General features: G+C 42.1%; 1 protein-coding gene and 1 non-coding gene across 2 annotated transcripts; one reads left to right on the forward strand and one right to left on the reverse strand.

Annotated features, from left to right (window-relative positions):
- Nucleotides 1–7,692: 7,692 nt before the first annotated feature.
- LOC112320714 (U6 spliceosomal RNA) lies at nt 7,693–7,799 on the reverse strand. Its single transcript, XR_002976431.1, has one exon. It is a non-coding gene; the product is annotated as a U6 spliceosomal RNA (small nuclear RNA).
- A 3,381-nt stretch (nt 7,800–11,180) lies between these two features.
- Nucleotides 11,181–26,644, forward strand: CSTA (cystatin A). The gene is made up of 3 exons (XM_024577873.4): nt 11,181–11,391; nt 21,293–21,394; nt 26,419–26,644. Exons 1-3 carry the CDS (start codon nt 11,326–11,328, stop codon nt 26,545–26,547), a joined length of 297 nt encoding a protein of 98 aa, XP_024433641.1. The 5' UTR covers nt 11,181–11,325; the 3' UTR covers nt 26,548–26,644.
- The last annotated feature ends 724 nt before the right edge of the window (nt 26,645–27,368 follow it).

Genomic DNA, 27,368 nt, shown 5'->3' on the forward strand with positions numbered 1-27,368 from the left:
TCTTCTGGCTTGGAGCGTTTCCATTGAGAAGTCAGTTGCTAACCTTATTGGGGCTCCCTTGTATGTTACTTCCTTTTTCTCCCTTGCTGCCTTTAAGATCCTCTCTTTGTCTTGGAAATTTGCCATTTTAATTATGATGTGTCTTGCAGTGGGTCTCTTTGGGTTCCTCTTGTTTGGGACTCTCTGTGATTCCTGGATTTGGGTGACTTTTTCTCTCCTCAGATTAGGGAAATTTTCCATCATTACTTTTTCAAACAGGTTTTCTATCCCTTGCTCTTCTTCTTCTCCTTCTGGTATTCCTATTATACGGATATTGTTACGTTTCATGTTGTCCTGCATTTCCCTTATTGCTTCTTCATTCTTTCTGAGCCTCTTTTCCTTTTCTTGCTCCTTCTGGGTGTTTTTTTCTACTTTGTCCTCCAGCTCGCTGATCCAATCCTCTGCTTCATCAAGTCTGCTTTTCATTCCTTCTACTGTGTTCTTCAATTCAGAAATTGTATTCTTCATTTCCTCTTGGCTCTTGTTGATATTTTCTATTTCCTTTTTCATGTTGATATAGTTTGCAGTGAGTTCATTGTAGTTTCCTTGTAGTTTCTGGTAGTTCTCTTTGAGCTCAGAGAGCTCAGTGAGCTTCCTGATGACCATTGCTTTGAACTCAGTATCTGATAGTTGACTTGCCTCTTTTTCGGTTAGTATTCTTTCTGAGACTTCCTCCTTTCCTTTCATTTGGGAATTGTTTCTTTGTCTTCCCATTGTTTGTGAGACTCTTCTTGTTGGCCTCTGCTTCTTAAATTGCTTTGTTCTGAATCCCTGGGTTTATGATATGAACTTCTATGGTAGAATGCCAATGGGATTCGGTGGTGCTGTCTCCTTACTCTCCTGTGCCCCCTGGTCTTGAGCTGATGTTTATGTGTTTAACATGGTCTAACTCTAGTCTTTTCAGCACTCCAGGTTTTGTTGTCGCACCTGTGGGAAAAATAGAAAGGGGGGGAGAAAGAAAAGGAAAAAACAAACAAACAAACAAACAAACAAACAAGAAAAAAAAAACCAAAGATGGGAAGGAGGGAAAAAGGAAATAGGAAAGGAGGAAAGGAAGGAAGGAGGGAAGAAGGATTAAAGAAAGATCGGAGGCAAGATAAGAAGGAATTTTAACAAAAATTAAAACATAGAAATAGATAAAAGAAGGCAGGAAGAAGACATAAAAATGGTAAAGGATGGGAGGAAGAAGGAATGAAAGAAAAAAAAGAGAGAGAGAGGAAGAAGGAGTTCAGGGGGAAAGGAAAAGGAAAAAAAAAAAAAAAAAAGGAAAAAAAAAATCTTCTGTTGGCTTTAAACCGTTCAGGTTATTTCTGCTGTTGTCCTGTCTGTGCAACGGGAGGGGGTGGTTGGAAGGATTGGTTTCACTTTTCTTCCTTCCTGGGTCACACTCTTCACTGTTTTGTAGGTGTGGTCCCTGGCAGGCAATCAGGCCGTTGATCAGCCAATCCAGCAGCTTTGTTCTTGGGACTCTTGAGTGGCCGCTCCAGCCGCTTTGGCTCCGGACGCATGCGCGCGCAGCAGGGGAATCCAGCCGCTTCGGGTTTGTGACGTTATTTGGGCTCTGAGCGTGCAGCCGGCGGACCAATCGAGCCACCCAGGCTAGGGAGGCTGGCGCGCTGCAGCTGCTGGTTCAGCCGCCTTGGTGTTACGACTCTCGCCAGCCCCTTTGTGCTTGGGAAGTGCGCATCCAGCCGGCCCTACGCTTGGTGAGCACGCAGCCCGCCCGCCGTCGAGCCAGAGGCTCTACGCTTGGGGGCCCGATCCAGCCGCCCGGGGCTTGAGACTCTCGGGTGGGCGGGGCCGCCCTGGGACCGAATCACGCGGTACTCGGTTCCGAGGTTTTGGGTCTGTGGGTGGAGCAGCTAGTCTCTGCTCCAAAAGATCTCGGAGGTTTCAGGTGTGGGCGCCCCTCCGGGGTTTCATGTATGGGCCCCGTTCGCTAATCTGCGCGCGCGCGACCGCGCGCAACTGGACCTCAGGTGCGCGCCGGTGCTGCTTATCCCGCGTTCCGAGTTCGCAGTCCAGGGGCGGAGGGGGGAGGGGCGCCAGGGGCCTTGGCCACCACCGAGAGTTCTCTAACTAGCCCCTGAGTGTCTCTATTTTCTTTTTCTTTTTGAGAAATTCCTCCTTTTCAAGCCCCCCTGGTCCAATCAAGCACCTGGCTGCTCACAGCGCAGCCTGGCCCTCTCCCAGGACTCCTGCAGCAGCCCCTGCGCCAGGGCTGGCGCCTCTGCAGCCCTTGTACCGCGCGGTCCCGGTTCCCGGGGACCTTATTGTCCTTGAGCACTCTTCTTACCGTCAGATCTTTCAATGTCCTCTATCTTTGGTCTCTAATCTTCGTATATGCTGGAGTACTGTTGGCTGTTCGCTCTGCTCCTCAGATCAGCTAGGTATTTCCCTGGCGCTGAGGGGAAGTGGATTCCGCTCCCACCTATGTTGCCGCCATCTTCCCGTCGAATCTGTTTCTTTTCTGCTTGTTCATTTATTTTGTTTATTGATTCAATTACTGATAAATATTCATTTATTGTCATTTTATTATTCATATTTCTAATCTTTTTGTTCTTCTTCTTAAGGAAAACCCTTTAACATTTCATATAATACTGGTTTGGTGGTGATGAACTCCTTTAGCTTTTTCTTGTCTGGAAAGCTCTTTAACTGTCCTTCGATTCTAAATGTTAGCTTTGTTGGGTAGAGTAATGTTGGTTGTAGGACTTTGCTTTTCATCACTTTGAATATTTCTTTCCAATCCCTTCTGGCTTGCAGAGTTTCTGTTGAGAAAGCAACTGACAGTCTTATAGGAGCTCCCTTGTAGGTCTCTAACTGCTTTTCTCTTGCTGCTTTAAAGATTCTCTCTTTGTATTTAACCTTTTGCATTTAAACTATGTCTTGGTGTGGGCTTTTTTGGATTCATCTTTCTTGGGCCTCTCGGCACCTCCTGGACTTGTAGGTCTATTTCCTTCATCAAGTTAAGGAAGTTTTCTGTCATTTTTGAAATAGGCTATCAATGTCTTGATCTCTCTCCTCCTTTCAGCACCTCCATGATGCAAATGGCATGCTTGAAATTTTCCCAGAGGCTCCTTACACTATCCTCATTTTTTGGATTCTTTTTTCTTTTTTGATTGGGTGTTTTTTGCTTCCTTATATTCCAAATCACTGATGTGATTCTTGGCTTCATCTACTCTTTTGTTGATTCCCTGTAAATTATTCTTCATTTCAGTTAGGGTATCCTTATTTCTGACTGGTCCTTTATTATGCTGTTGAGATATTCACTAAGTTCTTTGACCATCTCTATAACCAGTGTTTTGAACTTTGCATTTAGTAGATTGCTTGTCTCCATTTTATTTAGTTGTTTTTTCTGGTGTGTTTTTTTCCCCCTGTGCTTTCATCTGGGACATGTTATTTTTGTCTCTTCATTTTGGCACCCTCCCAGTGTTTGTTTTCATGTATTAGATAGAACTGTTACATCTTCCAGACTTGGTAGAATGGCCTAATTTGGTAGGTGTTCTTTAGTGTCCAGTAGCATAGCCACCCCAATCACCCAAGTTGGCCACTTGAGGTGTGCCCCCCACAGCACTTGAGGGCTGTGTACACCTTTTCTCTTGTAGTTGAACCTGGATTGCTGTTGGCACATCAATGGAAGGCATTTATCCCCATGCCAATCTCCTCCAAGGATGCCTGACCACTGACCACTGACTTCTGACCATGGTAGGGGATCAGCTGTGTAGGGACCCACCCCTCAAAGCAGAACTTACTTTAGTGGGGTTCTGGTATCCACTGAGTCCACCCCTTGAGTGTGTTGCTTGCGGAGGTAGTTGGGTATTGATGCTGAAAGTGGAAAAGTTTGTTTTTGTCTTGCCTGTCACAACCAGAACCAATACGCAGAAACAAGAATTGAATCTTTATGATCACTTTATGCAGATAGCTGTGATCTGAGTAGATGGTAGTTTATGTACCCTCAAAAACCGCCTTAACTTCTCACTTCAAATTGACCTTTTTATAAGGAGAAAGGGTAGGTAAGGGGTTTTGAAAAAGTTAATGGGATAAGAGTTGCAGTTTGATGGTGATTTTTCTGGTACTTCTTTATCTGTTGATCAACAATTCTTTATCTGCATCATGGATTACCTTGCAGGAACACCACTGCTCAGATACCATCTTCATCATTTGCAGACTCCCTGGGGAAAAAAGGTTGAATTGCTTGTTGACTTCCTGGAGTCATGTGGTCATACATTCCAGTTCTTGGATAATAGCTTTGTACAATATTAATCACTTAAGCCTATCAACTAAGGCTAAAATCTTTAACTCTTGAGTTCCCCTATCAAGCTGTCCACTAGGTGTGCTGATTCTGAGGACTCCTGGGAGGTACAGGCCAAGATCAGCAGCCACCTGTGTTCTGCCTAGGGCCACTCGGCATGAGCTACAGAGCCATTTGGACATGGCTTCTACTTGTTCTGAGCTTGGAGATACCCAGGCATGGCCACGCTGCAAACCAAGGCCAGTAGCGGCTAGTGCCAGGACTGGGGCCACCTAGCAAGAGGTACAGGGCATGCTGAGAGCCAGATGCTACTTGTTTGAGAAATTTTAAGAAAATCCAAAGCATAAGCCAAGACAAGCCATTTGTATAGAAAATCCACTGGAAACAACAAGGTGGGGGTGGGAGAAGTTATGTGGGGTTGGACATCAGGGAATCACCAGCACAGGTCAAACAGTGTGAGCCCAGTTGATGGAGTCTCAGATATGGGGCCCATCTGCTGGCTTTGTGGGGGTAGGGCTTAGGAAAGGAACAAGGGGCTCTGACGGCACTTCTGTCTAGGAGAAAGCAGCACCTCCAGCTCTCATCCCAATGCTAGACAGTTCAGTTTTTTCCCATATGTCTCGGGTGCCTTTCACCCTGCTGCCCCAGTGCTGGAACTCAGAAGGACTGAGTTCAAGTAAGTCTGTGCTTGGGCCTTATAAGAGGAACTGCCTGAGACTCCAGGAGCCCTCCATCTTCTTCAGCCACAAGTTATGGGGTCTCCTCTTCCTGGCACTGGATCCCTCGGCTGGGCACTTGGTGTGGGGATAAGACCCCTTGTTTCTCAGGGGAAACCTCTGCAGCAGAAATATCCCTACCGATTTTATCTGCCACACATGGGTTTGGGACCAGCACATACTGCATCTCCACTCCTCCTACCAGTCTTGATGTGGCTTCTCTTTTAATTTCCTAATTGTAGGACTTCCATTCAGCCAGACTTCAGGTGGTTCTGAACAATGGTTGTTCTGTAGTTTAGCTGTACTGTTGATGTGGCTGTGGGAAGAGGGGAGTACTGCATTTACTTATGCTTCCATGTTGTTTCAAAGTCACCAGTGTTGTGTTTCTTTATCTCAAAGCACTTACTCCAGACAAAATGCTAATATCCACAGCAGGTTTTTGTTAGTCATTTACATCTTTTGGTGACAGATTTGTAGATTCTTTCCTAAGAGTAAATTTTAATAGATGAGATAGGGAAAGTAAGTGAGTACAGCAACAACTGAAGGGATTGGGGGGAAAGGATGCAAATCTGAGAGCCTCTCAGTTTTGGATGGGGCACTCCTTAAAGCCACATAAGCTGGCTATAAGCCTAGCATTTAAAACCTTACCAACAGAAGAACTATATGCACAATAAGAATATGGTTCTTAGAGACAAGGTGAAACTTAACCACATACCATTTCTTTCCACATGCAATATTCTCTGGATCTAGACTTCTTTAGCAAGACACCTGAAATTGGCTCCTTTTTCACCTTTCTCTTAACTTATCAGAATCTGAAAGACAAAAGATACTTAATAATAATAAATATATAAATGCGCACTTCTATTATAAATTTATTTTCAACAATGACATTGATTAAATTAAGTGGTGAAAGAAAGGGTTTTATTTTTTTCCAATAAGTAGTATTAGAGCAACTAGTTATCTGTAAAGAAATATGTGCTATAATTGTAGGCTATTTTTCATGAGTTCATCTTCTCTGAACTAGAAGGTCCATCTGGAATATAGTATGAAAAGCAATCCATTTACTCAATGATGAGATTACCCTGCATGAGACAGATGCATTGTGGGTTCAAAATCACAGAAGACAATCACCCTTCTGACTTCACAGTGTGCACACAAAACCAGAACTTTCTCTCAGTTCACATCCCAAGGTTACAGAACAGAAATCAGTTGACCTGGACTCTGGTCCAGCTCAGTCATTGATTGGCAAGTGACCTTGAGAGGGATATTTATTGAATGCCTGCTATCTGCCAAACATTGCTCTAGGCTCTGAGCTCTGTGAATATAGCAGTTATTTCAGGCAAGAGAGTATAAAACTAACCAAAGTAACCACAGATATGAATAGTGTTATTAACAGAGAAGATGATTAGTGGGAGGTGGGAGGCCTCTGTAGAATATGGCATTTCTGCTAAGATGTGATGGAAAGGACTCAGTGAAGAACCTGGGAAAAGATATTCTTAGCTCAAGAACATCAAATACCCAGAGGCTGAGGTGGGGAAAACCTTGGCGTGTTCTGGGAACCCAATGAGGCCAAGACATTCAGAAAGCATTAAGGGGTAAAATGTATGAGAAGAGGTTAGAGTTAGGCAAAGAACGAATTATACAAGACCTAGTGGTCTGATGAGGACTCTGGCCAGCGGTGTCCATGGTGTTGTGGATGCAACGAACAAGTTCACATGGACTGCAGAAGTCCTGCGGAGAAAAGGGACAGCACGGCCACTCTCTGAGAAAGAGAGCACCTTGACCCTTGCCTGGACAGGCTTTTATTGCTTTCTAGTAGTATTATAACAAAGAAGGTTCTCATTCATTATGCTCAGGTTTACTTTAAGTGATTACTTCTTACAGATAACAAAGAAAAAAATGTTGCAAATGCAAGGGAATGATAAAAGTGATTGATCTGGTTACACTCCGTCCTTGGGATGGCTTAGCACAGACTTTAGGGAGTTGCTTCAGAGATAAGCATTAAACATCTGCTGTCTTAACTCAGGGTGAGGCAGTTTTAGCAAAAGCAAGCCTCAAAGCATCCTAGATATAATGCAGGCCTGGTTCCCCAAGGGAAAGCCAATGTGTGGGCCTGGCTCCTGTGTGCCGCCTTGCACCTGTCAGTTTTCCGAACCAGGGCTGAGCTACATTCACCATTGCCACGTGGACTGGTTCCATATAGTGGTCCATGGTAAGGGGTCTGGATTTTTTTTCTTAATTCAGTGGAAAAATATTAAAGGAACATTGTCTAATTTGTATTTATAAGAGATCAGTCCGATTGTTGTGTGGAGAACAAACAGCACATAGTATTTATTGGGCAAGAATGTTTTTGTGCAGAATTTTCTGATAGAAGGATGGAGACAAGAAAATAAACCTTGATTTTGTTGCTTCTGACTTGTGCAGCTGGGTGGGTGGCAGTACACCTGGCTGGAAGGCAGGAGACTTAGGGAGGAGGACTCAACTACAATGCAGGCTGATGTCTACACTATAGCTATGACCAAACACAGAAATATTCATAGCCAAAGCCAGTTGCTTCTGCCCTAGATCTTGATGACCTCACGCGCAAATCACACCAGCACCCTCCCAACTACAAAGCTTGCCAGCCTTGCTTCCTGTCTCTCCCCACTGTGGGCCTCCATGATTTTTACAGTTATTTATTAATTTAAAAATAGGGAGCACTTCATGAATTTGCATGTCATCCTTGCACAGGGGCCATGCTAATCTTCTCTGTGTCATTCCAATTTTAGTGCACATGCTGCCAAAGCGAGCACTACTTTTTTTTGCCACAATAAACATATATACATATGCATAAAATGTATCATTTTAACCACTTTTAGTTGTACAGTTCACCAATGTTAAGTACATTCACAATGTTGTACAATGGATTTTTATTTTTAATATGTCATTATTCTCATCCCCCTCTTTCCCCTGACAATCTCAGGAAAAACTGTGCCTTGGATCTTCCTTCACCTACTAGTTCTCTTTCTTGTATCAAAAACTACAGAGAAACAAAAGTTGATATAGAAAGCTTGTCAAACAGGCATTTCAAACTTTTACCCATTGAAACAGATTCATAGATACAGCTGTCAGAGGGGTGGGCGTTGGAGGGCTGAGAGAAAAAGGGGAAGCGATTAAGCAGAACAAAAATTGGTAGTTACAGAATAGTCGCACAGATGTAGATTACAGCACAGGGAATATAGCCAGTAACATTGATAAAGAGAGAAAAGGAAAAAACAGAAAAACAAATAGTAATAATAACAATAACAATATCATGATAACTATGTGTGGGGCCAGATGGATACTTGAAGCAGTGGGGGGACCCCACCCTGTGAAGTACATAATTTTCCAACCACTTTGCTGTACATCTGAAACTAATACAGAATAATATTGAATGTAAACAGTAAACAAAAACATAACTTAAAAAATAAAACTTATACCCAAACAGTGTAAAAGGAATAACCAAATCTTTATGATTTATAAAAAAGAAGTTTACAAGAACAAATCATTTTAAGATAGCAGTTATTGTAATTCAATTGAGTTGAACATACAATTTTACACTTTTATAATTTTAAACATTTTATTGGAACACTAATAATTTACTACATCCATAGCCAGTATAAGAAAAGCAAGAAGTTCAAGTTAATTGGGCTTTTTATAATAAAGTAACTAGTTATTTTATGAGAAAATAATTATGGTCCCAGAACAAGTCTTAATTTCATTAGAAAATTGCTTAAGTATTTTATCAGGAAAGCTAATTTCTTCTCAGAAAGAGATAATGAATTATGTCATACAAAAATGTTCTGTATTAGTCCATATTTGACAAAATTTTCCCTGGCTGAGGTGACTGAGTGGATTGAGGGTCCGCCTACGAACTGTAAAGGTTGCTGGCTCCTTAACTAGGGGCAAGGTGCTTGGCACTGTCACCTGGTAGAAACAAGGTGTCAGGCTGGATAAAACAAGGTGGAGGGCCAGATTTGGCCCGCGGGCCTTGTGTTTGCCACCTGTGTGATAGAGCAATCATACAGGTACTTAAAAGTCCTGTATGAAAAGTCAATGTGCATTTAATTAATTGTGTGTTTTAAGTAATTAAATAATTAACACAGAGATAATTCTGTTTTGTTAGGACTATCTCTGTCAGCCAGAGGCACCCAGACTACCTTGAGGGGAATCGGGATGCCATAGTAGGAATGCGAACACAAAAGTGATATTTGCTTTGGGGCAGTTTTTGCTTCTAAAAGAAATCATTGCAAATCAAGAGAGAATACCTGACAATGACAGGGCATAGCCTCTAGAAAGGGAACAGAAGATATGCTGTTTACCCTACATATGACCACCAGGGAGATTCAGAGGATCACCTTGACTAGTTGGTGAACAGAGAACCGGGCTATGGCCTTGAAAAAAGTTGGAGGCCTAGATACGAAAGGGCCTGACTTGGGAAGCTCACAGGAAGTCAAGGATTATCTGGGGCCAGAGATGAGCCAAAGTCCTAAAATGACTAGTGACCTCTTGAGTGAGCACCATGTCATCCACACTTGCTGTTCTCAGTACATGGGCGAAGGCATTCCATGGACAGCAATCTGCATAGCACTTCTTAGATTATTCAGCAAGACACCCACTTACCTCCAAGAATTTATCAAGCACCTGCCAAACATTATAATGAATGAAGCACCTATGTAGAAATGTAGAACAATCTCCAAAATAGATGGATAGGGGTAACACAAAGTGTATAATAGTTTATGTAGTAGGGTACCATTTGAACCATTTACAAAAGAAAAGTGTATATGCATTTGTATATATGTAGGTGTGTAGCTAAGTATTTACATATTTATATGTGTAAAAAATATCTCTGAAGCCCACAAGAAGCTGGTGACAGTGGTTGTCTCTGGAAAGTAGAAAGGTGGTGGAGGGCTGGAGTACGTGAAGAATTCCTTATATGGAAAAATCCTTTGTTCCTTTTGAACATTTTTATCATGTGTACATGTTACATATTCCAAAAGTTGAATAAAATAATACAAATAAATATTCATACAAAATAATTTTGCTAGAAGATAAGTTGCCTGCAGAAGCCCTCATGCATGTACAAAAGGGGGGAATGCAATATTGTTTATAAGGGTAAAAACCAGAAACAACCAAAATCTTCCTCAATAGGGAATACGTATGTAGAATATGGAAGAGCATACAGCAGTTTACATAGAAAGACTTGAGATGATGGATAGATCAATCTATTATAGAATAAAGCTAAAGCAAATGAATTAGATTGCTCTATCTGCATATCAACATGGAATGACAAAAACATGTGGAAAATTCATAATATAGAATGTGTGTTTAGTATATGATCTAGTTAGATTTTTTTAACACACTAAGTCAAAATATAAGAATAGGCTAGAAGGATACTAAATTCACAATGTAGTTTCCCTGCAAGTAGGGAGAGTAATATTTTATTTCTTAAAAACAAGTATAAAAAATATAGAAAGCATGACAAAATATCACAAAATGTTAAAAGTTTTAATTCTGGATAATAGGAATATAGGTGTTTGTAGTTTTATTCTTTGTATTTTTCTCTGTTTTATACAGTTCTACAAATGTAAATAAATGTAAAATAAAATTATCCAGCCCTGGTTCTCTAAATAAATCCTTTAACTTTCTTTTTAAGTTGAGTAAATTCTAAACAATCAGTCTTGACATTATTAATAATTATTCCTTTAAAAAATAAAATGTGGACCCTGGTTGTTACGGCTTAGTGGATTGAACACTGGCCCACAAACCAGGGTCGCCAGTTCAATTCCCAGTCAGGGCACATGCCTGGGTTGCAGGCCAGGTCCCCAGTAGGGGGAGCATGAGAGGCAACCACACATTGATGTTTCTCTTCCTTTCTTTCTCCTTCCCTTCCCCTCTCTCTAAAATAAATAAATAAAATATTTAAAAAAATAAAATAGTAAGAGGTTTTGAAACATTGGGAAACTCTGGCTGTGGCCTTAGATTTCACAATTCACGTGCAACAGGATGGAACCATTGTCAGAGAATGCAGGGAAGTGTGGTTCTTGCTACATCACGACTCCTTGTGCAAACCCATTTGTTGAGTCTCAACCACAAGCTCCTCCCAATTCCTGTTAGCTCTTCTGTTGGGGAAGCAGGAAGACTTGTTTCAACACATATTGGTTTTCCTTGTGCTCTTAAGGAAAATAAAACATTCTATAGGTGGAGCTCTGAACAACCCTCTTTAAAGACAGGAGTCACCACGCTTACCTGACACTTCAGTTCCAGTATCCTTGCCCAGCAAAGAAGCAATTAGTCAAAATGATACCTGGAGGTTTAACTGAAGCCAAGCCTGCCACTCCAGAAATCCAGGATATTGCTGATGAGGTGAGTTGATGCACCCCATGGAATGGTTTAATCTAAAATTTTAGTTCCTGGGTTGGCCCTGTGTTAAAAATGCAGGTGAACATGAAAACCAGAATACTGGGAAATGTGTAGTTTTGTTCAGGCTTTCTTACAACTAAAAGAATTTTCCTCTTTTAAAAGATGAAACCTCTAATAATCCCAACTGAGGGAGTGAGCTTGAGCAAGTCATATCCCCTCTCACAGCCCCAGTTTCCCCATTTGAAAAGAATTTTTATTGGATCATCTCTGAAGCTTTTTACTACGTATGATTCTAGGATTGTTAACTCAGTTTCTAATGAAACTTATCTAATCTCACCATGTGGAGCCAACATGGAATTAAAGTCTGAGGTTGTTAACAATTTGACAAACTAGACTTCAAATGCACTGCACGGAAATTTTTTTGAATGAGTTGAATTAAGAAGAACATGGTAGAGGCAATCCTCTTACAAATTTCCTACAAATTTAACCAAATAGACAATGTTTTTGCCATTTAGTATTAGAAGATGATTAAACTAGTAGAGAATAGATGTGGAATAGTTCATGGTGATTCCAAAATTGATTATAGTGAAAACAGAATAATAAATGTTTATTAGAAAGTTGTTTGGTTAGCTATCACCCATATAATAATATTTATTATATTGCATATTTTATGAAAAGAAAAATATAAATTACTATTTTAGGTTTATAAAATTTTCTATTTTCTTTTTTAAAAATTTTATTTATTTTTAGAGATAGGGGACAGGGGGCATAAAGAGAGGGAGAGAAACACCAATGTGTGTGAGTAACATCGATAGAGTACCTCTCACGAGCTCCCCAACCCAGGCATGTGCCCTGAGCAGGGATCGAACCAGTGACCTTTCAGTTTGCTGGAATATGCTCAACCAAATGAGCCCCGCAGTTCAGGCCCTGTTTCCTATTTTCTTGTAGCATTTCTTCTTGCTTTTTCTTTGAAACTTCATTCTGTAACACTATTTGGCAAGCGGAAAAGATGGAATTCTCTATGTAGGACCCTCACAATCTCTCTAAGACATCAGATGCCTGGAATTCTACCATCCATTTTTTGGTGATAAATATTTCTCTTCAAAGAGTTCTTTTAAAGAATAAATACCTTGGAGTTGTCTTTGTTTTTTGTTTTTCCTGAAGAAGATAATTAATGTTTTTGTTGAATCCCTGGGTCAGTGTTCTCAAACCTGAATGTACACATGAGTCACCTGGGGACTTGTCAAAATGCAGATTCTGTCTCAGTGGGTCTGGGATGGGCCTGATAGTCTGCATTTCTAACCAGCTCTCAGGTAATGCCCTTGCTGCTCTCCATGACTTCACTTGCCTACAGGATCAGAGACCCATAATGTCCTAAGAGACCTGTGAGAGATGAGCTTTCTAAAAACACAGTGCTGCCAAAATATTCTGTTTCATTTGTGAAATGAAGATAACACCTCTTGCCGACCTCAGAGCTGTTAAGACTAAGTGAGAAAATATGCCTAGGTGAGGCGTCACCATTGTTTACTTCCAATTTTTGCCTGAAAGCACCTCTAACCATGGAAAATCCCCTGGAGACTCTCCAAGGACCAGAGCTATAAGAGGGACGAGGAATAAGAGATTTAAAATATACAGGTTGTGGAAAATTTTAATTTTAATGATTTTTAAAAGCCTATCTTGGTTAGCAAGAACATGTTTGTTTGATTTTTAAATAAGAAGCTATCCAAAGGCCTTGCATTGTTAATAACATTTGTCTGTGAACCACATGTTTCTTGCCGCGCATCTCAGGTTCCAATCCTTTTAGAGAGGGAGAATGAGACATAGGTATTTCTAGTAGCTTCCTCACCCCAGAAAGGTACTTTGCAGCTGTAAAAGCTTTGCCCTCCTTTTCAATCTCTCATTTTGATCTTTCTAACCCCTGGGGCAGGGAGAAAAGCATGATGTCCATTTTTCAGATGAAGAAACTGAGATTCAAAGATGTTAATAACTACCTAATCAACAAGCTAGCCTATCTCCAGACTTTTGACCACCTGCCTTTTCTACCATACAGTGATAGGAAACTGGAGAAATATGTGGGGTGAGGGAAAAACAGTGGTGAGATACGGTGTGGCAAATTTGCCTTCTCTGTGCAAGCAGCAGACCCCAGATTTAAATCAACATGAGTAATAGATATTAATGAATTCTTGAATATGTCTTCGGTGTCTAGCACTGTTCTAAATATCATAGAAGTTGCATGAGGACAGTAAGACATGGGCCTGCCCTCAAGGAGTTTCCAATCCATTTAGGGAAATTACCCACTAAAATGCAGGTGTTCTTGGAGGAGCTGAACTTTATTGGCTGTCCCTGATGTTGTCGGAGAGCTTCCTGGTGGAATGCCAACGGAAGGAAGAACCCCATTAGGAAGGAGGGAGAGGAAAGGAAAGGTCACTCCATAAAGAGGAGAAAGCATCTCGAAAAATAATAACTGCATACTCGAGGAATTTGAGATCAAAATGAAAGACGGGTGTTGGATAAGGTCAGATAAGAAGATCAAACAAAGGGGTTGGGGTTCCGAAGATGAACATTTCTGAGGATAGAAGGAAAGAGTGTCCGCATTCTGAAGACAACAGAAACTGGACGGTAATTGCAGAATCATGTACTATGCCAGTGGTATTTGGGACCAGAGTACACATGAAAGAAACCTCCTCTTCCGAGATTCTCTGGATATCAGTCGAGTGTCTTGGCTATACCCTTCTTCCCACTTGGGGAGAGAAGTTGTCACAAAAAGCAAGCCTAGTCTCCTGGTCAGAAGACGCTGATGATGTGCACAGTACTGTGTGAATGACTATAGACAGAGAAGGGATATAAAAGATGTAAAGATAGTCCCTCCCCTCGGAAATTTACAAAATAGATTGGAGATAAGAGATATATACAAGGGAATGAAGAGTCATACATGCCCCACCCATAAAAACCAATAATACAGGGTGGGCCAAATGTAGGTTTACAGTTGTTCACATGAAACATGCAATGATTAATACATAAATAATAATACAAGCATAAGCTCTATGTTTCAGGTACTTACAGCTATAAACCTACTTGTGCCCCACCTTGTATATATGTAATTAAGGATTAAATGAATGACTTGTCTAGCAACAGCTTATGGACCACTACTGTTTCCCATTATTTTACATTATAAGTAAAAAAGAAAAAATATTGCATGAGATTTCTGACAATATTTATGGGCAGGAAAGAAATACTATTTCAATAATTACTTTTAGAAATAACAGCTATAATTACACATGCACAGGTACATACACATAAAACACACATACAAGTCAAACCACATTACTGCATAGAATTCCTGGCACACACAGACTGTGGCTTTTGTCTGCCAGGACACCACACAAACACCCCGTCTGCATACCATTCTGGACACACCTCAGGGCCTAGCATGTCATGGCACTCATCACCCACGAATTTTCATTCTACTCTCTGACTATAGCCTCCTCCTCAGTCATGACTCCATGGCCCCAGCCCCAGAGAGCCTGCCACTCAACCACCCCGGAGTCCTTCAGGCACTCACCCTCCCATCGCCATCACGCACGTAGGCCCACTATATCACTCATGCAGCCTGGACCCATGATGGGTGGTTCCATACTCTCCTCCAGCCCTGGTTTCCATGACCCCCTGAGCTTCTGGCATCCCAGTCCTCACTTAGAGATCACTCCCACTGCCACCACTTCCTCCTCAGCTTCTGCTCCAGGTTCACAAAAAATTGATCAAGGAAGATACAAAGCCACAGAAAACTCACCCATTACAAATCTAGGATTCATGCCAGTGAATAACAGCAGTAGAACCATGGAGCTGCCAGAACATCCTTTTTGTCATAGCTTGTTGGTCCTTTTCTAGAAACCCCACAGAGATCAAGCTGGACCTTATGTCTCCTCAGTTCCTCAATCCCTCCCATCTCCCCGGTCCCTCCAGCCAGCAACTCAGTTCCTCCCTTAGAAGATTGTGGTCATCCTGTGTAAGAACGCCCCAATTTACGTACCCTCCTCTGATCTCATTCCACCTCCCAGCTAAGACCTTGTCCTCCTTTCTTAAGTCAGTCCTTCCTCTCTTATGTCAGGTGCCATCACTTCATGTGTACCGGGTGCCTTACCCCATGCTTCCCCCTTCCCTCAAAACATAGTCAGACAGCAAATGTCCACAAGGCACCTCTCATCAGCCCCACTGTACCTTCATGCTGCTACCCAAACTCTCCTTCCTTACTACGCTGTAAAACTTCCCAAAATATGGCCTATCCATGTTGCCACCACTACCTTCCCATCTATTCTTTCCTAAATGATGCATAGTCTAAATGATTCTGCAGAAATATTAGATACAAGAAAAACTCCTGAGTGTTGCATGCAGTGTGACTGGAATCCTCAGATCCCAGAGAACTAATAATTTGCCGAGATTCATGCTCTGCAGCAGAAAGAAATGCTTGAACAGCCCTGGGGTACATGTATGCCACCGGGTGCTCCTCCCAGGTAGCATCCTTCCCCTGCTGGGGCCCAAGCAATTCCCCTACACTGTTTCCTCCAGTGCCTCAGCCACCACCACGCATGACAAGCTGAGGAATTGAACCCCAACTGTGCTCAGCCCAAGGTCTGGCTGTTTTCTACCAGGCTCCTGAACACCACTCCCAGCTGGCCTTCACCCTCTGAACATCCATCCTGGGGGCTGTTCAGCACCAAGCTGCTTTCTGAAACTTGAGGTTTCACTGACCAGCTTCTTCCTGCTCTGCCCCTTTTCCTGCTCCTCAGCTTAAATCTTATCACCTCGGTTCAGAGCTTCCAACAATGCAAATCTGTTTTATGAGAAGGGGGAGCAAGGCTACAGCTAATAAATAAGTAGGTTCTCCATATCCACCAGTGTCATATCTGCAAATTCAACCAAACGTGTATCAAAATGTTTGGAGAAAACAATCCCGGAAAGTTCCAAAAAGCAAAACTTGAATTTGCCATGTGCTGAGCCCTGTATTGAAAACACACTGAGGAAGTACGCTGCAGGCGATATGCAAACACGTACTACGCCATTTCATATAAGGGACTTGAGCATCTGCAGATTTGGGTATCCGCAGGGGGTCCTACAACCAAATCCCTCCTGTTCCCAGGGAAGACTCTACAGTGAGACTGAAATCAGGGCACGCACTCTAGCAGGTGCCGGTGAGCTTACAGAAACAAGCCAGGACCCCTGAAGGGCACTCTCTCGTGCAAGACTTACAGACTGCGTAGATACAGTGGAAAGTTGCAGCTCTACACAGGACAGATACAAATAAACACTTGTGATCTGTGGAGAAAACATGACCAAAAGACTGGAAACCAGAAAGAGGACAGATAACTGCAACAGATAACTCAGGTATTTATGTCATCAGGCAAGGAATTCAAAACTTTAAACAACTATAATTAGCAATTATTAGCCTTAAGCAGTCATGTTTTCCTCACAGCCCAGGTTCCTCATTTGTAAGAGGTAAAGTAGATAATTTTGGGGTTTGTGTAGAGATTAACCCTTTTCAACCCTTTCCAACTGGGCTGGTACCCAGTGTTGGTTGGAGCGGGTTAGGACAGAGGCTGCAGCAGGACAGTAACCCCTTTCCTCACTCATCCTCTCCCTCCACCATTACCCACTTTGCCTTCTCTCTCCTCCCTCTTCTCATTTCTGGCTTTTTCCCCACTCTTTGTCTTCTTCCTTCCTCCATTTTGAGCTTCATTTTTCCATCTCAAGAAAGCAATCCAATTCTTCCCATCATTCGGAAGTTTACAGGAAGAAACAGGTGTTAGTCCAGGAAGTGTTTGCCCCTCAAAAGTAGTCTGAGAATGCCTAGCTTGCAAATGGCTTCATTCTTTTTTTTTTTAAATATATTCATTGATTATGCTATTACAGTTGTCCCATTCCCCCCCCTTACTCCACTCCATCCTGCCCACCCCCTCCCTCCCACATTCCCCCCCTATAGTTCATGTTCATGGGTCATACTTATAAGTTCTTTGGCTTCTACATTTCCTACACTATTCTTACTCTCCCCCTGTCTATTTTCCACCTATCATCTATGCTACTTATTCTCTGTACCTTTCCCCCTCTCTCCCCCTCCCACTCCCCTATTGACAACCCTCCATGTGATCTCCATCTCTATGGTTCTGTTCCTGTTCTAGTTGTTTGCCTAGTTTGCTCTTGTTTTTGTTTTAGGTGTGGTTGTTAATAACTGTGAGTTTGCTGTTGTTTTTACTGTTCCTATTTTTTATCTTCTTTTTCTTAGGTAACTCCCTTTAACATTTCATATAATAAGGGCTTGGTGATGATGAAATTCTTTTTTTTTTTTTTGAACTTCTTTAACTTGACCTTATCTGAGAAGCACTTTTATCTTCCCTTCCATTCTAAATGATAGCTTTGCTGGATACAGTAATCTTGGATGTAGGTCCTTGCGTTTAATCTTGGGTAATGTAATTATGATGTGCCTTGGTGTGTTCCTCCTTAGGTCCAGCTTCTTTGGGACTCTCTGAGCTTCCTGGACTTCCTGGAAGTCTATTTCCTTTGCCAGATGAGGGAAGTTCTCCTTCATTATTGGCTCAAATAAGTTTTCAATTTTTTGTTCTTCCTCTTCTCCTTCTGGCACCCCTATAATTCAGATGTTGAAACGTTTCAAGGTGTCCTGGATGTTCCTAAGCCTCTCCTCATTTTTCCGAATTCTTGTTTCTTCATTCTTTTCTGGTTGGATGTCTCTTTCTTCCTTCTGGTCCACACTGTTGATTTGAGTCCCAGTTTCCTTCACATCACTATTGGTTCCTTGTACATTTTCCTTTGTTTGTCTTAGCATAGGCTTCATTTTTTCATCTGGTTTTTGAACAAATTCAACCAATTCTGTGAGTGTCTTGATAACCAGTGTTTTGAACTGTGCATCCGATAGGTTGGCTATCTCTTCCTTGCTTAGTTGTATTTTTTCTGGAGCTTTGAAGTGTTCTGTCATTTGGGCCTTTTTGTTTTTTTTTTTTTTTTGGTCTTGGTGCATCTGTTACTTTAAGGGGCGGAGGCTTAGGTGTTCCCCAGGGCAGGGTAACGCTGGTTGCTGCGCTGTGACGCTGTGCATGGGGGAGGGACCGAGAGGGAGCAATGGCGCCCTCTCCACTCTCCACCGGACCTCAACCCTCCACTCTGCCACCCACAATCAAATTGGGCCCCTCTGGTGCTGGTTCCCGAGTGGGTGGGCTTGTGCACGCCCCAGGCCCCTGTGTGTCTCTCCAATGACCTCTCCCGTGAGGCCGGGAGTCTCTCCCGCTGCCACTCCAACCCCCACGGGCGTTTTCAGTCAGAGGTTTGAGGCTTTATTTCCTCGAGCTGGAGCCCTGGGTTGCTCGGTCTGCTTTGCTCCCCGCCATTTGTCCGGTTTATCTGTGCGTGAATGTGGGGCCGCTGGGTGCTACCTGCCGCTCTGCCTGCCCCATTCTCCGCCACTCTGAGTCCAGCCCTCTCGGTTTATCTGTGTGCCAATGTGGGGCCGCAGGGTCTGCCAGTGGTCGGACTGCCTGCCCCACTCGTCCCACACTCCACCAGTCTCAGTCCCGCCACAGCCACGCGAGTCCTCTCCACCCCGGTGCCTGTCTCTGCCCCTCCTACTGGTCTGGATGAATGTTTATTTTTTATTTCCTTGGTGCCAGACGTCCTTGCCGTTCGATTTTCTGTCAGTTCTTGCTGTGCGAGGAGGCGCAGTGTGTCTACCTACGCCGCCATCTTGGTTCTCCGGCTTCATTCTTGAAAACACTTGTGGCACCCAAAGGGAGGCGCCAATAGGAAAGGATCGAAAACATTTGCACAGTGATGGGAAGGGCTGGAGGTCTGACTGGGACTGTAGGTGCTTCAGTGAAGGGCTGGGAGGCAACTTCCTAATAAACGAGATGCATGAAAGCACACACATGTATTTTTCTCTTCCCTCTACTTAATAGAAAAGGATCAGGGGGAAGGGGCACAGACACACAGCTGTAAAGACAACAGGAGATAGGCAAAGACCACCTCAGAGATAGAGACAACACTGTGAAAGATGGAAAAGAGACAAACAATGGAAACTGACTGAGCCATCTAGACACAGCCTGAGCCACAGAGGGGAATGTCTGAGGCAGGCGCAAGCAGGTTCTCATCGCAGAATTCCAAAGTACCTCAAGCACGAGCAACTCCAGAAACTGATGGAGAGGAGACTGAGGTATGGGGCTAACGCCGGAGGATTGATGGGTGATCTGTCTAAGGAGCAGTCAGACTGCCCCCAGATCCTTCCCTCTCACTGTCCTCTACCTGCAAGACAAGCTACTCCTTGTCCTCCCCCAGAGCAAAGGCTCGATCTGTACTCTTAGCAGCAATCCAGTGAGAGGAACTGTGGTGGACAATAGCACATGAGGCCCAGCTGAGAGCAGGAATGAATGACCTACACTGAAAACTTGGATTCAATCAAAGTTCACACATTGGATTGGAGACTCTCTTGCTCCCTTCTCATCCTTGGTTCAGGAATTCTGGCATCTAAGCTTATTACTCCGAGTTTGACAGAATGATGACCATCTAAACCTCTGCATCCTGTAAAAAATGTCACCTTACTGGGCAAAGGGACTTGCAGATGAGATTAAATTAAGGATCTTGAGATATACAATACTATTTTTGCAATTTTGAGTCAGGAATTGCTTCAAAACAAATCTTTTAATGGAACAGTAATTATTATTCTCCTCCTGCCCCTTTTTTATATTAGTCAAAGACACATATAACTATTAGAGCCTCACCACTCAAAACATTACCTTATAGCCCTGGCCAGAGGGCTCAGTTGCTTGGAGTGCCGTCCTGTACACCAAAAAGGTTGGGGGTTTGATTCCCTGTTGGGGCACATAGCTAGGTTGTAGGATAGATCCCCTATCAGGGTACGTTCAGGAGCCAACAGATAGATGTTTTTCGCTCACATCAATATCTGTCTCTCTCCTTCTCTCTCTCATTCTTCCTCTCTTCCGCTCTCTAAAATCAAAAAACATATCCTCCGGTGACGATTTAAAAAAGAATTACCATATTGCCACATTATCATGTTACCAAATTGAGTCAATGTAAACTGAGCCTAAAGCAACAAAATTTCACCTTTTAGTTAGCCCATGTGATCTTATTAAAGATAGGTCTTTCCACCCACCCATTTCTCCCTGCAATTATCACCCCTTTTTCCATGTCTGTAAATTCTCTTATTTTTTCTTTTTTGCTCATTCTTTCTACCCACCAAGTCCTCACCCATTGCCCATCCCCTCCAGACATGTCAGCCTGATCTCTCAGAGTCTGTCTCTGTTTTACTTGTTAAGTTTGTTAATAGATTCCCCGCACGAGTGAAATCATATGCAAGAGGGTATAGGTAGAATAAATGGTGATGGAAAACAAACAAGCAAACAAACAAAATGGTACAGCCATTTTGGAAGACTACAGACACCAAAATACTAAATAAAATTTTACCTAATAAAAGCTATAGTATACTGAAACAAATGTGATCCAGTCGTATTTAACCCAAGCTTAATTTTTTTTATTTATTAAAAATAGATTTCTACTAAATTATGCATCAAAGGAAATAAAAGCATTTTTAAAAAGATAGGTGTTTTCTTTCTTTGAAATATGAAACTACACCTTCATGGGTGTGGCTCAGTGGATTGAGTGCCAGCCTGCAAACTAAAAGTTCCTCAGTTTAATTCCCAGTCAGGACACATGCCAGGGTTGTGGTCCATGTCACCAGCTGGGGGTGTGCAAGAGGTAACCAAAAAAGAAAAATGAAAATAGCTCATAGATCTCATTATCATCATTTAAGAACATGAGGAGCTACAAGTGTACATCTCATAAAAGGAATCCAATATACTTTTGATAATTTGTTTATTTTTCTCTCAAGGTTAAACCACAGCTTGAAGAAAAAACAAATGAGACTTATGAAGAATTTGAAGCTGTAGAATACAAAACTCAAGTGGTTGCTGGAATAAATTACTACATTAAGGTTAGAGTTCAACATCCACTTTGACATTAAGACTCTGTATTTCTCACTTTATGTGATGCTCCCTGTCACCTCTACCACATAATTTCTTCCTTCACCTTGTCCTAAATCAAGATGCCCACCTAGCATACTTCCCAAGTAGTAAACTCTCAAATTTAGTAGATATCAGTATATTTATGTCACTTTTCTCTTGTTAATTTAGAAAGCCTTCTTATATTGATTCTTAACTTAATTTCCAGAAACTATATAGAAAAAGATTTCATAAAAGTTCAGATCATATCTACATTGTGGCTATGGCTACTTCTCATGTGAAGTGGGAGCCTGAAGGCCTGGGCTGGACCAGAAGCTCTCTTGAAGCTTGTTTCACCTCAAAGGATTGTGCTTCTTACATGTCTAAATGAGTAGATGTAAGGATTGGTTCTACATGTCTAAATGAGTGGATGTAAGGAATAACTTCAATCATTGACTGGGAAAATAATTTAAACCTCTTTTGCCCGTTTTGATTTTGATTAATGTAATTTAAAATTTTTTTGCAACTCAAATAGATTCAACTTGTAGCACTGAAGGTATATTATAAAGCAATGAAACATTTAAAATATTTTTAAACTAATTTTATATCTATGTCAAAAAATTAAATGATGTATTACTCCAGTCCCAATTGAAGAAAAAAGCTTGTGTACTTACTGAGAGAGAACCAATTCAACAAGTCAGCTCTAGATATTTGGGAGTCAGTTTCGTCCTTTTGTATTGAGAGGATGATAATTTTGTTTTAAAAATAATAACAACAGATATTCAAAAGCATTTACTTAATCTTTACTAAATTCCTTGAAAGGGGCACTATCAGGCTTATTTCTTTTTAACAAAAATTAGTTATTTAAGATAGAAAAAATTTCTAAAAAGTTTTTAACAAAGAAAATAAAATGAGTGGTGCTTGCCACCTCAGCATGAGAAAATCACAGTCCTGAATTATGTGACCTGATGGACCCAGTTCCACCAAACTGGAGCTGTGAAATGTGCCCGGCCCTGGGGCGTGTGCAGGGTGTGGGGCCCTGCGGTGTGAGAGCCTGCCTTGTGCTCAGAAAGCAGCCCGCTCTCTTTATAGCTGGAAAAGAACACTTTCCAAATAAAAAATGATTTTGTTCAATAACAAGCGTTCCATCAAAATTAGGGTCATTACTTTAATAATTTACAATTAATCTAAGTGTGTAACTTTCACATATTGATTAGCTCATAAATTTCTTTAAAAATGCATCAGAAAACTATCTTGAGAATGTCTTCCCTAAAGATCACCTGCCCAGTCTTAACTACAGTCTGTTCTCTTCCCTCTCCTTTTCTCCCCTACCCTCTTTCCCTACCTTCTCCTTCCTTCTGTTACAAATTTCTCCTACTGGACTATAGCCACTGACCCCAGTTCCCTCAGACTTCCTATTGTTAAAGAACATACCCGGGGGGGGGGGGGGTGAGTGATACACTATTACCAAAAGGACTCCCCCTTTTCTCCCGGGGTTCCCTTTGCCTACTAGGGAACTAGGTTCACTTTGCCTGCCACCAGAGGAAAGACGTCTCTCAATGTCAGAGATTGGTGAAAAGGAAAGGAATTATTTATTTAAAAGTTATACAGGCTTAGAGTAATGACTTAATGTCTTCATTAAAATACTAAAGTCCTTTAGAATACCCACAAACTCACACAGTCCTTCCTTCCCCCCTTTGCCCAGTCTGGGGTACCTACCTCAGGAAAAGAAGTAGAAGTCCGTGGTTCAGGCAGCCCCTCGGTTCCAGCACCATCAGCTGTGTTGCTGCTGCAGTCTCCAGTTAATCCAAAACCATGTGGCACCTTCTCATGGCCCACCAGCAAGAGTCCTTTCTCCCCTTTTCTTCCAGGCAAAGATTCCTGCTTTCTAAGCCGAGTGGCAAAAAGGAGCAACCTAAAGCCACATGGTCCTGACTGTCTCCCAAGCAGTGGGGCCCCACTCCACCAAAGCTGCGTGGCTCCCCCCTTCTCCGCCAAAGCTGCATGATCCTCTCTTGGTGTGGCTGCTGTGCCTGGGTTTAAATCCCAGCGCCAGTCTTCCTCTGCAGCCGCATTTCTGACCCCTCCCGCAGTCAGTTACACCTTCCAGCATCCCTGTATTCTGCCAGCTTACTGGGCTGCCATAGTAAGTCTGGGAAGATGTGGCCCCATGGTGTGGAGCCAATCATCTCTAAGCGCTCAGGTCACTGTAACTGGGTGGGGGGAGTTGCCTCCCAGTTACATCTTGGGTGGAAGTCGCTTCCATCCCCCTGGCTCAAAGCATGGCCACAGCTATTTAACATATCTATGTAACCAGTTAAAAGTTATAGATATGTTAAATGACCATGCCAGAGGTTGGCTGCACAGCTGTTGCTGTACAAAACAGCTCTCAATGGCCCTGCTCTATGTGTCCCATCCCCCAGCTCAGACTTGTGAGAGTGAGGACATCCTATACATATTTTTTTCTAATATTTCCTGGACACCTTGAGTTCTGGACCTCATTACAAATCCGTATTTTGGGGCCCCCTCTTGGCTGCACCCTGTTACACTATCAGTCTAGCTGTTAATCCCTTTGCTCTGAGCCACTCTAGACTGAAGGTCTTGGTGGTGATGTGATTCTCTCAGCTCCTTCTCAAGGGCCTATCAAAAGGCAGGTGGTAAAATGGAAGGATTGTAAATGTTGGTCCTGGGTTTGAACCTTTGTTTGACTTGTTCTGCTAGTCAAAACCTGCGTGATTGCAGCTCCTCATCTCCTCTGAGCTATCATTGCTGTATCCGCACAAAGCAGACAATAACCTCCTTTGCATGGTGTTGTGTGGAACAAAGGAATCAAACATATCCTGAGTTCAGAGAATGTACCAGACACTGTTTTAAGAGCTGGGTGTGTATTACCTCATTTAATCCTCTCAACAAACCTATTGGATAAGTATGATTATTTTTCTTGTGTTACTGATCAGACAACTGAGCCCTGGGAAGGTGAAGTAGCAGAAATCAGATAACTATAAAAGCAGAAGCCAGGGAGTCTGATGCATAACCACTGGTTCTAATGATATATGCAAAGGCTTGTGCCCTGTTCCAAGCATGGAATGAATGCTTTTGAAAGGTTACACCATAGAGCAGGGGCGTCAAATTCATTTTCACTGGGGGCCACGTTAGCCTCAAGGTTGCCTTCAGAGGGTCAAATGTAATCTTAGGACTGTATAAATGTAACTACTCCTGAACAATTAAGTGAGAGCTCAGCACTGCTGCCAGGTAGAAACAAGGTGCCGGGCTGGATAAAACAAGGTAGAGGGCCGGATTTGGCCCACGGGCCTTGTGTTTGCCACCTGTGCCATAGAGTGAAAGGAACGTAAGTGTTGAAGTCTGAATTTGAATTTTAGCTCTGTCCCTTATTAGCTGAGAGATATATGGAAAATTACTGTCCTTAATCTCTCTGAATCTCTCTGATTTTTAAAAATCTCTCCAATTTTATAAAATGATCATTGTTCCATATTTTTCAGGCCCATAATAAGAAGTAAATAGGATCACGTATATAAAATGCTCATCATAGTGTCTGACACAGAGGAAACACTTGATAAATGACATTTGTTAAAACTAGGTTAGCAGCCCTGGCTGGTGTGGATCAGTGGACTGAGTGCTGGCCTCAAACCAAACGATCGCTGGTTCAATTCCCAGTCAGGGCACATGCCTGGGTTGCAGGCCAGGTCCCCAGTGGAGGGTGTGCAAGAAGCAACCACACATTGATATTTCCCTCTCTTTCTCCTTCCATTCCCCTCTCTTAAAAAATAAATAAATAAAATCTTTTTAAAAAATAAAAATAAAATAAAATTAGGTTAGGAAGGGGCATCAGAACACACTAAATATTCTTCTAAGCAAAACTTTATTGTCTCAACCAAGATCAAAAGTAGAAATTCTTACCCAAACTACCATTTCAATCTTCATACCATTTCAATCTTCATAGCAATAACCTCCCAGAAAGATCCCTTACTTTAGAAGGGAGACCAGACTGTCCACCCGCTGGGCCCTGCTCAGTCCTACCAGTGGGCTTTTTTTTTCATTAACATTTTTTAAATTGTTGTTCAAGTACAGCTTTCTGCCTTTTTCCCCCACTCCTTCCCACCACCCCAGTCCTCCCCACCTCCCTCCCCTATTTACCCCTCCCTTGTTATTGTCCATATGCCAGTGGGCATTTATAAAATAGATTATGATATACATATGAGAACCACAAATCTCAAATTTTCTAGGACAATTCTACTTTTCTTTTCCCTTCTTAAATCATGTGGCAAATAAATTGTCCCAGTTTCAGTGTCAAAAATAGTGTCACTTACCTCTGTACCTCTTTGAAAATGAAATGCACCTCATTTGTGACCAAATTATATTAAAATATAAAATAAAGTACACCTAGGACCTATGTCATTTGCCATACCTTTAACCTGCCCTTTCTCTCATAAAATAAGGTGATAAGTTTTTGAAAACCAAGTGTCTAAGAATGCTGGTCTAGGTATGTTGTTCCAGAAAAGCTTATTGTAATGAAGCCTTTTGTTTTATGCATAATTTTTTTTGTTTTTCTTTATTTTTATTGTTTACACTATTACTATTACTGATATCCCCATGTTCCCCTTTTGTCACTTGTCCCTGCCCTCACCCCCCACACCACACTGCTGGGTGTGTATGTGCCATGCACACACACTCTTTGACTAAACCCTTCAAGGCCTTCTTTCATCCAGTCCCTCCTTCCCGCCTCTCCTGACAGCTGTCAGTCTGTCCCATGTACGTGTGCCTCTATTTCTATTTTGTTCATCAGTTTCTATTGTTCATTAGATTCCACACATAAGTGAGATCCTGTGCCCTTTGTCTATCACTGCTTTGCTTATTTCACTTAGCACAATAATCTCCAGGTCCATCCATGTAATCACAAAAAGTCCTTTCTTTTTTATGGCTGTGTAAATGTCTATGGATTCTCACTTGTCATAGATCCATGCAAATGAACTTCCTTTTTCTTTCTTTTATCTTTCAGGTACGAATAGGTCATAATAGTTACATTCATATAAAAATATTCAAGCCTCTTCCTCAACAACAGCAGTCTTTGACTCTCACTGGTTATCAGACTGACAAAAGCAAGGATGATGAACTGACTGGCTTTTAGCGGCACGTTACGAAGTGCTCTGCTTCCTTCCGCTGGCTACCGATTAATGACTCCTGCTAATAAATGCAACTACCAATAAAAATTTTTTTTAAATAAATTAATCTCTTCAACTATTTGTCTATTGTATTAAATAGTAATTACTTTTTCTTTCTCAAAATCAATGTTATTGCTTTAGAGCAGAAGTTCCATACTAATTGATGTCAATTGGAAGTCTTGTAAAAATTAGTCAGGCCTAAGCAATTGTTCTTTTTTTTTTTAAGGTTTTATTTATTTTTAGAGAGAGGGGAAGGGAGGGAGAAAGAGAGGAAGAGAAACATCAGTGTGAGGTTGCCTCTTGCACGCTCCCTACTGGGGACCTGGCTGGCAATCCAGGCATGTGTCCTGACTGGTAATTGAACAGGTGACCCTTTGGTTCACAGGCCGGCGCTCAATCCACTGAGCCACACCAGCCAGGGCCAAATGTTCAATTGCATTATAATCAGATCCATAACCAGAACTTCATTTTAAGTTCTTCTCATCTAGAGACAAACATTATTTTACTCTGATGCATTTGCAAATAGCTTTCATCTTAAAAAGCCATGGGAAGAGATATTTCAAAAATGGGTGGATGGATTTGTCAGTCCTTTGCCAAATTTTGGGTGGCAACCCAGCTGTTGAGGTATTAAATATGACTGTCCTTGCTTCACAAATGAAGTCTGTATGGAGCCAGAGATAGGGTTTCAGAAACAATTCAAAGCCCATCAAATCCTTTTACCTTCCCAAAACCTCCCCTATTCATCTCAAAAGGCTTGTAGATAATTGGCTTTATGAAACCAAATCCT

The sequence above is a fragment of the Desmodus rotundus genome, chromosome 2 (assembly GCF_022682495.2).
Source record: "Desmodus rotundus isolate HL8 chromosome 2, HLdesRot8A.1, whole genome shotgun sequence".
NCBI lineage: Eukaryota > Metazoa > Chordata > Mammalia > Chiroptera > Phyllostomidae > Desmodus > Desmodus rotundus.